This window comes from Anolis sagrei, chromosome X, assembly GCF_037176765.1.
Source record: "Anolis sagrei isolate rAnoSag1 chromosome X, rAnoSag1.mat, whole genome shotgun sequence".
NCBI classification, from domain to species: domain Eukaryota; kingdom Metazoa; phylum Chordata; class Lepidosauria; order Squamata; family Dactyloidae; genus Anolis; species Anolis sagrei.
Genome location: NC_090034.1, coordinates 31,943,945 through 31,957,046, shown reverse-complemented (window position 1 = coordinate 31,957,046; position 13,102 = coordinate 31,943,945). Strand labels below are relative to the sequence as shown.

The following is a 13,102-nucleotide window of genomic DNA, read 5'->3' as shown; positions in this document are numbered from 1 at the left end:
AGCAATTTCAGCCACTTCTGAGCATCATCCTGGTTTCAGACAGGGCAGTGGGTGCTGTTCTATGACCTGAAATCAGGTTGTGTTGCCCTTATTGTGAGATTGTATTGCATTTTATGGATTGGAGTCTCGAAAATGACAGACTGTACTGATAAAATAAAACTAAGTTAAATTAAATTGCAATATGTTTGAAAAAAGAATTGGGAGAGATGGAAGGTAGGTGTGAAGAAAATAATGAGAAGAAAGGTGCAGGGTGTGCACATTATACTTGAAAACCCAAAGAACCCCTCCTTTCCCTCAACCTCAAGGCCCATTTTACCTTTGTGTCAATGATACAAAAGCATTATTCCCCCCTCTGTTTGTGTGGGTATATGGGCCTTCGAGTTGCCTGTCATGGTGACCCCATGGATTTCACATGTTTCTCTAAATTTTGTCACCTTCCATTAAGAATGAGCAGCCAAAGTCTGGAACAGTCTGCTTCACTGAAAGGCATTAGACAGGTGCCTGAGAGCACCATTAGTTCCAAGGGTGTGAGGATCCCAGCGGTCATGGGCTCTTTTAAGAGGGCAACGTGTATTCCACAGTAAGGCCCAATCTACACTGCCATTATAATGCAGTATGAACTGGATTTTAAAAAGCTTGAGAGGAGACATGAGAGCCAGGTATCAATATCTGAAAGGCTGTCCTAAAGAAGAGGGAGCAGGCCTTGTTTTCTGCTGCCCTGGAGACGAGGACTCAATGGAGCCATGGTTTCAAACGGCAGGAAAGGAGATTCCACCTGAACATTAGGAAGAACTCTCTGCTTCGGAGTGTGGTAGAGGCTTTTAAACAGAGGCTGGATGGCCATCTGTCAGGAGTACTTTGTGCTTTTCCTGCATGGCAGAAGGGAGTTGGACTAGATGACCCATTTGGTCTCTTCCAACTCTATTATTTTATTATTCTATGCTCATGTACTTGGTTGTATTTTGTGTGTTGTTGCACTATTGAGTGGTTTTGTGAGCCCCGAATCCCTCTGGGGAAATTGTGTAAGATGTACATAAAGATGATGATGATTATTATTATATGATTCTATATGGCTGTGTACATGTGGCCTAAGCCCCAGAGCAGGAAGGAGGGATGGCTGGTGTTGTGTTCTCCAGGTATTGATGGACTACAGTCCCCATCATCCCTCACTAGTGACTGGGGCCAATGGATGGTGTAGTTCAACCAAACCTAGGGAGCCACACAATTCCCTCCTTTAAAACTTGCTGAAATCCCTTTGCAAACTCTATTTGGCAGTAGAAGGCACCTAGGAAACTTTGTGTATAGTGTGGAGGAGACCGAGCTACAAGAAGTTCATTTTTTAGATCTGAGTTACCTCTCGGGGCACTTCCACACAGCCATATAACCCCTAAGGCAGGAAATCCTACAATATCTGCTTTGAACTGGGTTATCTGAGTCCACACTGCCATATATTCCAGTTCAAAGCAGATATTGTGGGATTTCCTGCCTTGAGATTCTGGGTTATATGGCTGTATGGAAGGGCCCTCAGTGTAAGTGCTTGTGGTATGTATTATACTGTGGGCTGCAGTAGCCTCTGATTTGCACAAATGATCCCATTTGCTTGCACGGAGGGCTATGTAATATGTCTGATAACCAAGCTAGATCAGAGCCAGCCTTTTTGAAGAGTCAGTTTGTTGAAAGTTCCTGAAATTTCCATTTTTAAAACTTAGGGCCCTTCCACACAGCCATATAACCCAGAATATCTGCTTTGAACTGGAATATCTGAGTCCACACTGCTATATATCCCAGTTCAAAGCAGATAATTTGGGATGATATTGAGCTGTGTGGAAGGGACCTGAGTGATAAAAACAGAAATGTTGAGGGACTTTAAAAAGTCTTCCTTGAAATACTCATTTTCTGTTATTGCATCCATAGTGAGCAGAGTTGACTGAAAAGATCTGAGCAGACACTATTGATAATAATAAATGATTGATAATAAATAGGAAATGGTCACATCCTGCTTTTTTCCAAGCCTGGTGCCCTTTGTGGGGGGGGGGGGGGGGTGTCAATTCTTTAGTTTTATGCCAGAGAATTTAAATCAGGAAATGAAATAAAATCCACAACACCATGGCGATTCAATGTTGCTCGATTGCTTATGTGAAACACCTAGGGCACAGGAGCTTTTCAAAGCACCCCACACATCTCAATTCTGCTCCTCTCCTCGTTAAGAGAAAGGGGGTGTGGTGCATGTGAAAGGGGGTGTGGTGCATTTTTAGCTTTTTATATATGTAATTTTTATTTGTTTTATTGTGTATATAAGAAACAGAACAGACAATCAGAAAAAGAAAAGATAAAAAAAGAAAAGGAGGGGGGGGGAGAGAAAAGAAAAGAAAAAAATGACAAAAGAATAAAGAGGATATGTACAATAACTGTACAGCTAATATCAGTTTTTTCCACAAGTTTAACAAGTGTTTGCTGTATATCAGTGGTTCTCAACCTTCCTCATGCTGCGACCCCTTAATCCATTTCCCCATGTTGTGATGACCCACAGCCCTAACATTATTTTCGTTGCTACTTCATAACTGTCATTTTGCTACTGTTATGAATCATCATGTAAATATCTGATCTTCATTCACAGGACTAAATTTGGCACAAATACCCAATACACCCAAATTTGAATACTGGTAGGGGTTCGAGGGGGGATTGATTTTGTCATTTGGGAGTTGTAGTTGCTGGGATTTATAGTTCACCTTCAATCAAAGAGCATTCTGAACTCCACCGATGATGGAATTGAACCAATCTTGACACACACGACCAACAGAAAATACTGGAAAGGTTTCATGGGCATTGATCTTGAGTTTTGGAGATGTAGTTCACCTACATCCAGAGAGCACTGTGGACTCAAACAATAATGGATCTGGACCAAACTTGGCACAGATACTCAATTTGCCCAAATGTGAACACTGGTGGAGTTTGGGAACAATAGACCTTGACATTTGGGAGTTGTAGTTGCTGGGATTTGCAGTTCATCTACAATCAAAGAGCATTCTGAATCCCACCAATTGGACCAAACTTCCCACACAGAACCCCCATGACCAACAGAAAATACTGTGTTTTCTGATGGTCTTTGGAGACCCCTCTGATACCCCCTCACGACCCCCCAAGGGGTCCCGACCCCCAAGTTGAGAAATGCTGCTGTATATTGTTTTGTAAACCTGTTAATTCTTAGCTTTTTAAAGACCACCTGTGAACTAGAAAAGATGTAATGCAGACACATCCAATTTGAATGCTAGAAAGATATATGACTGTCTTTATTAATCTTTTTGTAAAGAGAACAATTGTACAGAGTTTGAATCTCAGTGAGTTTGGCATTTGCAATTTGAGGACAGCATAAAATTTAGAGAGAAAAGAAAAGGAGACAGTAAACATTGAGAACAAGCAGTTTCTATTAAGAGAATGCCTAGCATAGAGAATATTGTTATCAGCAAATCTGGCAAAAACAAGACAGGTTACAGCATAACCATCTGCCTCAGGCATTGGCAGACTTCACCCACCCTCCAGGTGTTTTGGACTGCAACTCCCAGCCATCCCAGACAGCTTGCTGACTGTTGAGAATTGTGGGATTTGAAGTCCAAGACACCTGGAGGGTGAAAGTTTGCCCATGCCTGATCTACCCCCATGTTTTACATTTCTATGGAACTGAGAGAGAAAAGACATCAATTAAAGCAAGAACAAACACTCGAATTAATCCTCTGGCCGAGCCCTTGTTGCTTAGAGAACCTTTGCATTTTCTGTCGCTCACATTCAAACCCCGGCACTTGCTCCTAATACCTCATTCAAAGAGCAGCTTAGCAGGCAGCGACAGAAGAAACTTGAGAAGTTTCTGAAAGGCAAGAAGCAGCATTCTGAGGGGTCCAACGACAAGGCACGACGAGCGGGTCTAGGCTGGGTGTGCAAAGCGGCAGGTGAAGGACTGAGCTGGTCGGGTGCTCATTTATTTGGCCACCAGGAAGTAGGTGGTCCAGGCGGCCAGGACCAGGGCTCCCAGCAGCACTGTGTAGCTGAAGACGATGAAGGCCAGCAGCTCACGCAGCACCTTCAGGTAGCGGAGGGTGAAGGACTCCCCCATGTAGCGGGCCCGGAAGCGGGAGAAAGCGGAGTGCCTCGGCATGGTCTGGGTGGCACAGAGACAGGGGGGAAGCAAGGGGCACCGTTAGCACCAGCGAGAACCACCCAAGACCATCCCTAAACTCACCCGGGACCGTGAGCTTCCCATCGCGCCACCCCATACACATCTACCTGGGGGAAATGCCTTTTGGAGAGGCCACCTGGAGCTGTCTGCCATGCAGGTTAGTAGAGCACAATAGGCTTTGCAGTCCTGAAATCCTTTTTGCAAACACTCACAAGCTCTCCTACAATTCCATGAAAGGCTAGTAATATGCCTGCAGGACAGTTTTCCTTGGTGCCTAGCCCCTCGAGAGGGAAGCTCACCCTCTCCAATCCATTGTGGGGGGTGGGAAGGCAAAATGGCCAGATTTATAGCTCACCGTGCATTAATAGCCACGAAATGCACTTGCCAAAGCAGTCGATTCCTCTAAAGGGAGCCTACTTTAATATTTAATGTTATAATTGCATCTAATGGACAGACTGGCAGAAAACTTTTGTTTATGATTTGAAGGTTAAGTACAAATGATCTCCCTGGCATATATATTTTTTTCTTTGCATTGTGCAAAAATAGCCACTATGAGAGGAAAAGGTTTCACATCCAGAGTCTGTCCACCCGACACACCCCTTTTGAGGCACCGCATGCAGCAGCAGTTCTTAAAAGTTTGAGAAAGCATGTTCTCGGCTGCTGTCTTGTATTCAGAAATCCCCTGCCTTAATGTTTTTGGATAATCCTTTGTCAGTCTAAGGCTCAAAGAGATCACCTTTTTTTCCTGGCATTAAATAGACGGAAGTTTGGTTTAAAAAGAGATACACATGGAACAGGTTGGATCGCAAATAGCCTCATGTTTGTCTCAGCAGCAGAAAATAAAGCCGGGCTCAGACCCCAGCTAATCTAGGAAGATTATTTCCCCAAACAATACGGATGCTGTTGGGAGTGAATTGAATTTCTGGTAATATCAAGCACTTGCAATAATTGCTCAAAGCTACCGTTGACTTGTGTTTTTAAAAAAATATTATTTTGTCTTGAAACCTTTCAATTCCTTTCAATAGCACCCTGTTTGATTGATCTTTTCCCAGAGAAAATGCACAAAAACAACTGTCTAAAAAGAGAAGAACATCTGAATTAGAGTTTATAATATTTCTAGTCCAATATCAAAAGGAGGAACTAGAGCTAATAGGACCAAGTTACTCACTGTGGGTGGGAGATGGCACGGAAAGTTCCTTGCGGATTCCTTTCTGGTGTGCAGGTCTTGGGCTTGGTCTCTCGCTCTCTCTGTCAGTCGAATGGTTTGTGAGAAAGATGCTGTGCATCTGGATTTTGTCTTGTTAATCTGAAGGGGCAGGTCTAATGACGTGGTCTTTACGAGGCTACTCAAGTCCGAATGGGATAGGTGGGGCCAAGGACTGAGGCTGGACTAGCAGAGGCAGAGCGCACCCCTTTGCTCTTCACAGCACAAAGGCAGCCGGCAAGTTTTGCCTTGAACAAAGTATAAGGCATGCCACCCAGAAAGTGTCCCGTCCTCATTAGAGCCTAATTACATTCTTTGCATTAGGTGAAGTGGATTCCGGTCCCCGAACTACGGTCCCAGGTCAAGTGTTCTCATCTTGAAAGAGCAAAAGGACTTTGTGGGGTGGGCTGCCTTTACATAATGGGTGGTTTCCCCCTTGAAAGCAATGCGCTGCATCTTTAGAGTTTTTTGTCCTCATCCCCCCCCCCCCCCAATCTTCCTCTGTAATTTAGTTATACAGCAGCTGCTTGACAGGAGGGGGGCTTTGTAGTCCAAATGGAAAACTCTTATGGTCAGTAACGACAGAGTACTCATCCTACCAAATGGAGTTTCTTGGAAAAATCACCAAATACTTATATTTGTCATATAATTTAATGTTAGTTTTCCACAGAGCTTGGGAAGATACTTGTCAAAAATATTTTGTTATGTAATTTTGATTTAACATTCACAGAAGGAACTTCTGTGAATGCTGCATTTTTGAAAAGTGACTTTTCAGTGTCCTTGTTGATGCCAGTCCTGTTGATGGTGCCCCTCACAGCTGGACTTCTTGTCAGAGGCAGAGCTGAATTTTGTTTTCTTTTGAAAACCAAATCTGTGAGTTTTAAAATCCATTATAAGTGTGTTGTATTTTAATCTGTTTTACCACACTGTTACTATGTAATTGTTATTTAACTTTTGTATTGTGCTTTAAAAACTTGCCTAAATGTGGGATTGTTCACCACCTTGAGTCCCCACAGAGAAAGGTGGAGTATAAATAAAGTTGTTAATAATAAGAACAATCTGGCAATCCCCCTTGAGCCCCAGCTTTGGGGAAAAGGAAGAGTATAAAAAGTGAATAGAAATCTGTAGAGGCAGAGTTGCACATTGTGGGGTCATTGTGCATGTATGTGCTGTGAATATACAGGCAGTTCCCAAGTTATGAACATAGGTTCCATAGGTTTGTTCTTAAGTTGCATTTGCATATAAGTCAGAACAGGAACATTTCGAAGTGTAACTCCAGCCATATCTATATCTATAAAGAAGCTTTGGATTGCATAGGGAAGAGTTAACACCCCTGTGGGGTTTCCTTTGCTGTCTGTGTTCCTGTTCAGGAGATTTCACCCCACTTTCTGTCCTTGTGATCATTGGATTTTGGAAAATGTGGCTTGTTGTGGAAACAAGGATTGGGGATAAAGCTTCAGTGGAGACACCTTTTCCCCATGAGAATAACTCTTTCAGGAGCGAATTTCCCTTCTGAGGGGCAGATGCCTCTCACTTTCTGTTGTCTCACTCCCATTGTAGAACTATGAATCGTTTCACAGAATCATAGAATAATAGAGTTGGAAGAGACACATTGGCCATCCAGTCCAACCCCTTCCATGCAGGAAAAGCCCAAAGTACAATGGCTTTTTTCCTGTATTTGACACATTCAGAACATTTCCACTATTCTGTTTGTCCTCCGTAACATACAATTTATGTTAGTGCAGTGTGCTGTTGCACATTCAGAATCATAGAATAGAGTTGGCAGAGACTCCATGGGCCATCTAGTCCAACCCCCGGCATGCAGTAAATGCACAACCAAAGCACCCCGACAGATAGCCATCCAGCCTGTTTAAAAGCCTCCAAGGAAGGAGCTTCCACCTCATTCCGAGGCAGAGTTCCACTGCTGTACAGATCTTCTTACAATCAGGAAGTTTTTCCTTGTGTTCTTCCTTACAATCAGGAAGTTCTTCCTTGTGTCCTTTCCTGCAATTTGAACCCATGGCTCCAAAGTCCTAGTTTCCAGAGCAGCAGAAAATAAGTCTGCTCCTTCTTCCTCAAGGCATCCTTTCACACATGTATGCATTGCTCTCATGTCTCCTCTCCGCCTTCTCTTCTGCTGGCTAAACAGACCCAGCTCTTTTAAGACGCTCCTCCTCAGAGGGATTCATGATCTCCAAACCTTTGATCCTTTTAGTCTCCCTCTTCTGAACACCTTCCAGCTTAAGAGTCAATGTCTCTCTTAAACTGTGGTGCCCAGAATTGGACACAGTATTCCAGGTAAAGATGTCTGACCAAAGCTGAATAGAGAGGTGCCATGACTTTCCTTGATCTGGACACTACCCCTTTTGATGCAGCCCAAAATCCCATTGGCTTTTTAGCTGTTGCATCACACTGTAGGCTCATGTTCAACTTGTTGTCCACAAAGATTCCAAGATCTTTTTGACATGGGCGGTTGTGGAGCCAGGTGTCACCCATCCTGTATCTTTGCATTTATTTTTTTCTGCCTAAGTGAAGTATCCTCAATTTGTCCTTGTTGAAATTCATTTTGTTTGGCCAATCAACTCTAATATGTTAAGGTCCTTTTGAATTCTGATCCTGTCCTCTGGAGTATTAGCTCTCCCTCCTAATTTGGTGTCATCTGCAAACTTGATCAGCATGCCTTCTGAGTCGGATGTTTGTAACTTGGGGACTGCTTGTCAAGGTGTCTTGCACCTTTGCCCATATGTTGCTGCCCTGGGTGACTTGTGCGATGCAGCCATTTAACAACAAGGGTTGCATAGCGCATGCTGGCTGGCCTCCTCTTTGGGTCATATACACACAGGTGCTTTGCTTCCTCAGGCATGGGTCCTTCTCCAGGGGCTGTGGGGATTGGTAGGTTCTTAGAACCAGAAGAGACCTCAGGGGGCCATCCAGTCCACCCCTTTCTGCCAGGCAGGATGTCACCACCCAATCCCTCCCCACAGATGGCCGTACAGCCTCTGCTTAGAAACCTCTGAAGCAGGCAGCTCCTCCATGTTGCAAGGCAGTGTATTCCACTACTGAGCAGCTCTTACCAGTGGCAAACTGGATCTAAAAATATTGGTTGCCAGGAGACAAAGGGGGGCCGTCTGCAACTATAAGGCTATCGTTTAATTTTCTAAGCAATAAATTACTTTTAAAATAAAACACAGAAGTGGAAAAAGGTACAATTAAAATTTAAAAAACCTGTAATGCCTGGTGATAATATTTGAACATCTTAATATATTTTTAAGCTTCTAAAAGGTCATTAACATTTGTAACACATTGTTTAATGTTAAAGAAGACCCACTTCTCCAGCTGACAGCCACCACCAGTCTGCCACTGGCTCTGACTGATGCGGAGGAGGAATCTTTTGTCCTGCAGTTTGACTCCATTGCCAGGACCACTCCCCTCAAAGCACAGAAGGAAAAGCCCTGTGGCAGTGGGTTGGAAGGCTGTGGGGATCTTGGAGATGTGGTTCAGTCTGGCATGTGCACGCAGGCGGCTCTGCCACAACTCTAGACTGCAGCCATTTGGCAGAATCCTCTCTGAACACTGAAGTTACACAATAGTATGTTTCCCCGGCTATATAGCAGAGGCATGAAGGAGTGCCTTTACCAAATGGGGAAGATGCTGAGCGGGAAACCAGCCAGAGGGCTTGGTGCGTATTGGCACCCAATACGATGCTCCCAGGACATAATGCATTGGTCCTGAAGCACACCAAGGTTGGGAGGCATGCACATTGGTTTGATTATGCATCGGGCTTTGATGGCTTTCTAAACAGCAGACGGGGTGTTCCACAAGTTTGACATTCTCATTCCTGCAACATAGGAGTACTTCGGTTTGATGCAAGTCCTCCACAGGATTGTGTCCCAATAGATGTCATGCTGCATACAAAGACATACGCTAGGCAGTCCTCAGGCAGGATCTCGGCCATTATTTTCCCTTAACTTTTGAGCTCATTTTTGAAGACAACATTCCATTTGAAAAGTGACACTTTGAACTGATAGAGTAATGGAAAACAATGACAGCACCGGGGAGGGGGGGGGGGAGGAGGCAGGAGTTGGACTGGATGCCCTTGGGAGTCTCTCCCAACTCTGGGATTCTTTTTAAAAATGGGAAATGGAATGTTTTATGTCATTTATCCCCTTTCTCTTTCTGCAGTAACTCAAAACGGGAAGTCTCCCTTGTGGTTTGTTCCTTCCAAACTCTGATTCTATGTTCTTTCTATATGGAAGGATATCCCGTCTACTAAAAGAACCAATGGCCTCTGTAGAAAGAAAGGGAAGGTCTTATGGTTTGAAAGTGAATCATGCTTTTGTCCTTCAAAAATGGCACAACATGATGAGCAAACGTCCTTGAATACACCGTGTCCATTTCTGAAGTGGAAAGTGTCCTGGCATGGCCCTGGGACCCATGTATGCAAGTTGGAACAGGTAGATTTTTAAAGCATTAACTCCAGCCAAATGTATATATTCTTTAGCTTTGGATGGCACAGGGAAGGGGGGACCCCTCTGTGGCATTTGTTTGGCTGCCTGTGCCCATTCAGAAGATTTCACCTCCATGTGATCATTGGATTTTGAAAAATGTGGCTTCTTGTGAAAACAAGGATCTCTGTGGAGAGGCAGCTAAGAAATAAAATAAAATAATAATAATAATAATAATAATTATTATTATTATTATTGGAGATAAAACTTTAGTGGAAACTCCTCTTTCACATGATAACTCTTTCAGGAGTGAATTTCCCTTCTGAGGGGTAGCTATCTCTCACTTCCTGTTGTCTCAGCCCCGTTTGTAACTAGGTGTCATTTGTAAGTTGGATGTTTTCAACTCAGGGATGGCCTGTAGTTTGTCCCTAGGAATTGTGGAAAGTGCTGTTTCTCAGCAGTAAAGTTGGTCCAACGCATTTGTGGATTAGATCATTCATGGATTGAAATGTTCTCTCTAGGAAGGCCTTGGTCCTTCAGGACAACTCTACAGTCTACTTCTACTTCAAATCTGTTGTGTAGTGTTTACAGTGGACTCTGCAGAAGGGGCTTCAAGTGTACTTTATAGAATGTAGAACACGTGTGTTTCGCTATGTTGTAACATGCCTCAAGCCACGAGGAGAGGCGGGGAAGAAATAAAATTATTATAGAAAGGGAAATCAGCCGAAAATGGCCGCAAGCAGAAAAGTTTAAGAAACTTTGGTCTAGTCCAGCATTCCCCAACCCAGCCATTTCCAGGTGTCCTGGACTGCCATTCTCATTATCTCCTGCATCAGCTAGGGCTTTGGTTCATTTGAATTAAAAAAGAAATACTCCATGCCAATGTGCCTATGTGCCCCCTTTCAAAGATGCATAGGATTTAAAAAAAATGAAATGCTCTTCCTTTCCTTCCTTACCTATGTGCCCCCTTGCGTCTGCAGGAGATGCTTCAGCTATACTTCCATCAAAACGAACATAAGCCTATTTAGCAAGCTTTGCAAATACCAATTTGTTATTAGGAAAGTTTTGGTTTCTGCATCTATTTTCTATACCTGAGGTTACATAAACATTTATTGGGTCTAAAGGGGTTGTGAGTGGGAAAGTGCAAGAACTGCTCTAAACATGGTGGGACAAGAGTTGCAGTCTAACAAACAGTATGGATTATATGTGAGAGGTCCATAGCCTGTGAAAAAGTGTATTGCAGGCACTCCATGTCGCCTGCCTCCTCCTGGCTATTTCAGCTGCAAGCATCTCTGCTGCATTTTCCCCACTAAGATGCATTATAGTTTCACAAATGGACTCTAAATTTAATCAGTTGCTCTTGTTATCAAATTATTGGCCTTGTGATCAGCAAAGCTTTCACATTAAAAAAAAACAACAGAAACTCCAACTCTCCAGCTACACAGGAAGCCGGTGAGGCTGTAATTACTTCCCCAGAGGCCGGGAGCCTTTTCCCCAGAAGCGTGACAGCTCTCCTCCACTTCAGCATCTGCATAAAACAGCCCTGGGAGTGAGAGGACCAGAGCTTGGGGCTTTGGGTCAGGAAGGGGAGCTTCAGGGGACAGACCCAATGCAGTAGCATTTCCTCTGGAACAGGAAGGCATAGCAAGGAGCAGACGGGAGGAACCAGACTTAAACATCTGCAAGAATGCCATGTTTGAATCCAAGTGCAAGAAAAAAGACCCACCTAAACCTTAAGAAGAACCTCCTGATAGCAAGAGTGAATGAAGCCAGACGAGTAAGCTTACGAGTGAATGAATAAAGTGCCCCGGTGAAAGGCTTATGGAGTGTGGAGCAAGACATGGCGAGAGGGAGGCCTGGCTAGTTAAATAGTCACACACTTTTTTCAGGTCAAAAATATGATCAAAAGTGTGACTATTATGCAATACAATTCAGTAGTCTTTACAGTCAAAATTTGCTCTAGGAAATTCAATATTTATTTTACAGCTCTGCCTACAGAAACACATAGTATAGTTACCTCACCAGGTGTGGGAATGAATCTTTGTTAGAACCATTTCTTGCCTCTCTTTCTAAAAAGGCAAGCATTCCGAGGTTTGTCTACGTTTTACCGTTATTGCCACCACACCTTTTGCAAGCCTGTTTGATGTGCTCCCAATTCTGCGGATTGAAAAGTCACCTAAAAACTAAAAAAATACAGTGGTACGGACCTCAGAAATTAGCAGATATGTAAGTAGTTTAAGAATCAGAGTTGAAGGGCCAAGATGGCTGCGTAGAAGCCAAATGGGTGTCTAGGAAGAGCATTTAAGAAAAACAAATGACAGAACAAAAGGGAGAAAGTTAAATACCAAGGGAAAGAAATCCTGAGAAGTTGTGGAATGTGTCCACCCCAAAGGAATGATTACCATCTATAATAAATACAAACAAGGACGTGGGGATAAAGGCAATGGTTACAAGGAACACCCAACCACAGAGCTGAAGTATCCTCCTGTGCCTTTCTCTTTCAGGAACCAGGGCAAGACATATCACAGTGTGTGACATGCCATGGCTGGATATTCTCCCTATCAGAGAAACCTGCTCCTGGCAGGGACCCGATCGATGGTGACGGGAAGACTGCACAAAGACAGACACCTATTTCATGCAAGAACACCAAAAGCCATTCTCCAACGCCAGCACGTTTGTTCTCTGCTCCTTTTGAAGACAACATCGGCATCCCGCAAGCGGCCATCTTCCTCCATTGAGGGGTGGAGCCTCGATTCTAAAAAGGTGGCGGCTCTAGCTTCTCCATCAAGGACTTGATCCAGCTTGTTCCGTTGATGAGTTTAGTTGTTGCAATCACGTATTCTGTGCCCCCGTCTTCCATCTGCGACAAAAAACGGAGGGCCGCTATTTCCGCATATGTCACGCCGCCCAAGAAGAAGACAAGAGTGACTCTGTTTTCTCCATGCTGACCTGCATTGTTTACAGCGAGAGAATCAGAAAAGGGGCTCCAAAATGATCTTAGGTGTCTTATTCCCTCAAACCCACCCAGACAACAGCCTTTCCCAACAAAACTAAGTTGCCCCTGGGCAAATGGGGAAAGATTCCCCTGAGAAATTTGGAAAAATGGGTCAGCTCACATATGTATTTATTGGTATAAATGGCCAACAGAACTTAATAAATACATTAACAAAATGTTTTTTTCTGCTTCCGTCCATTGCTCAAACTAAAAGCCATGCATCAAAAGTGGCTGATTAAAAAAAAATGAACTGTGGCTTTAGGCCTTATCTTCTAGGCTGAAGATTC

The 13,102-nt window shown here is 43.7% G+C and overlaps 2 protein-coding genes across 2 annotated transcripts in view; both read right to left on the bottom strand.

Moving 5' to 3' along the window:
- Nucleotides 1-3,266: 3,266 nt before the first annotated feature.
- LOC132781653 (uncharacterized) lies at nt 3,267-11,686 on the bottom strand. The gene is made up of 2 exons (XM_060785986.2): nt 5,340-11,686; nt 3,267-4,153 (listed from the first exon to the last, which is right to left on the bottom strand). Exon 2 carries the CDS (start codon nt 4,148-4,150, stop codon nt 3,974-3,976), a length of 177 nt encoding a protein of 58 aa, XP_060641969.1. The 5' UTR covers nt 4,151-4,153; nt 5,340-11,686; the 3' UTR covers nt 3,267-3,973.
- An 87-nt stretch (nt 11,687-11,773) lies between these two features.
- Nucleotides 11,774-13,102, bottom strand: part of VPS33A (VPS33A core subunit of CORVET and HOPS complexes) — a 44,614-nt gene continuing 43,285 nt past the window's right edge. Inside the window, exon 13 of the mRNA XM_060785987.2 lies at nt 11,774-12,769. Coding sequence (XP_060641970.2) covers nt 12,576-12,769 — 194 coding nt within the window. The 3' untranslated portion in view covers nt 11,774-12,575. The remainder of the gene's footprint in view (nt 12,770-13,102) is intronic.

Excerpts from the sequence above, each read along its gene's own strand:
- LOC132781653 (XM_060785986.2), bottom strand. The coding sequence starts at position 4,150 with ATGCCGAGGCACTCCGCTTTCTCCCGCTTCCGGGCCCGCTACATGGGG.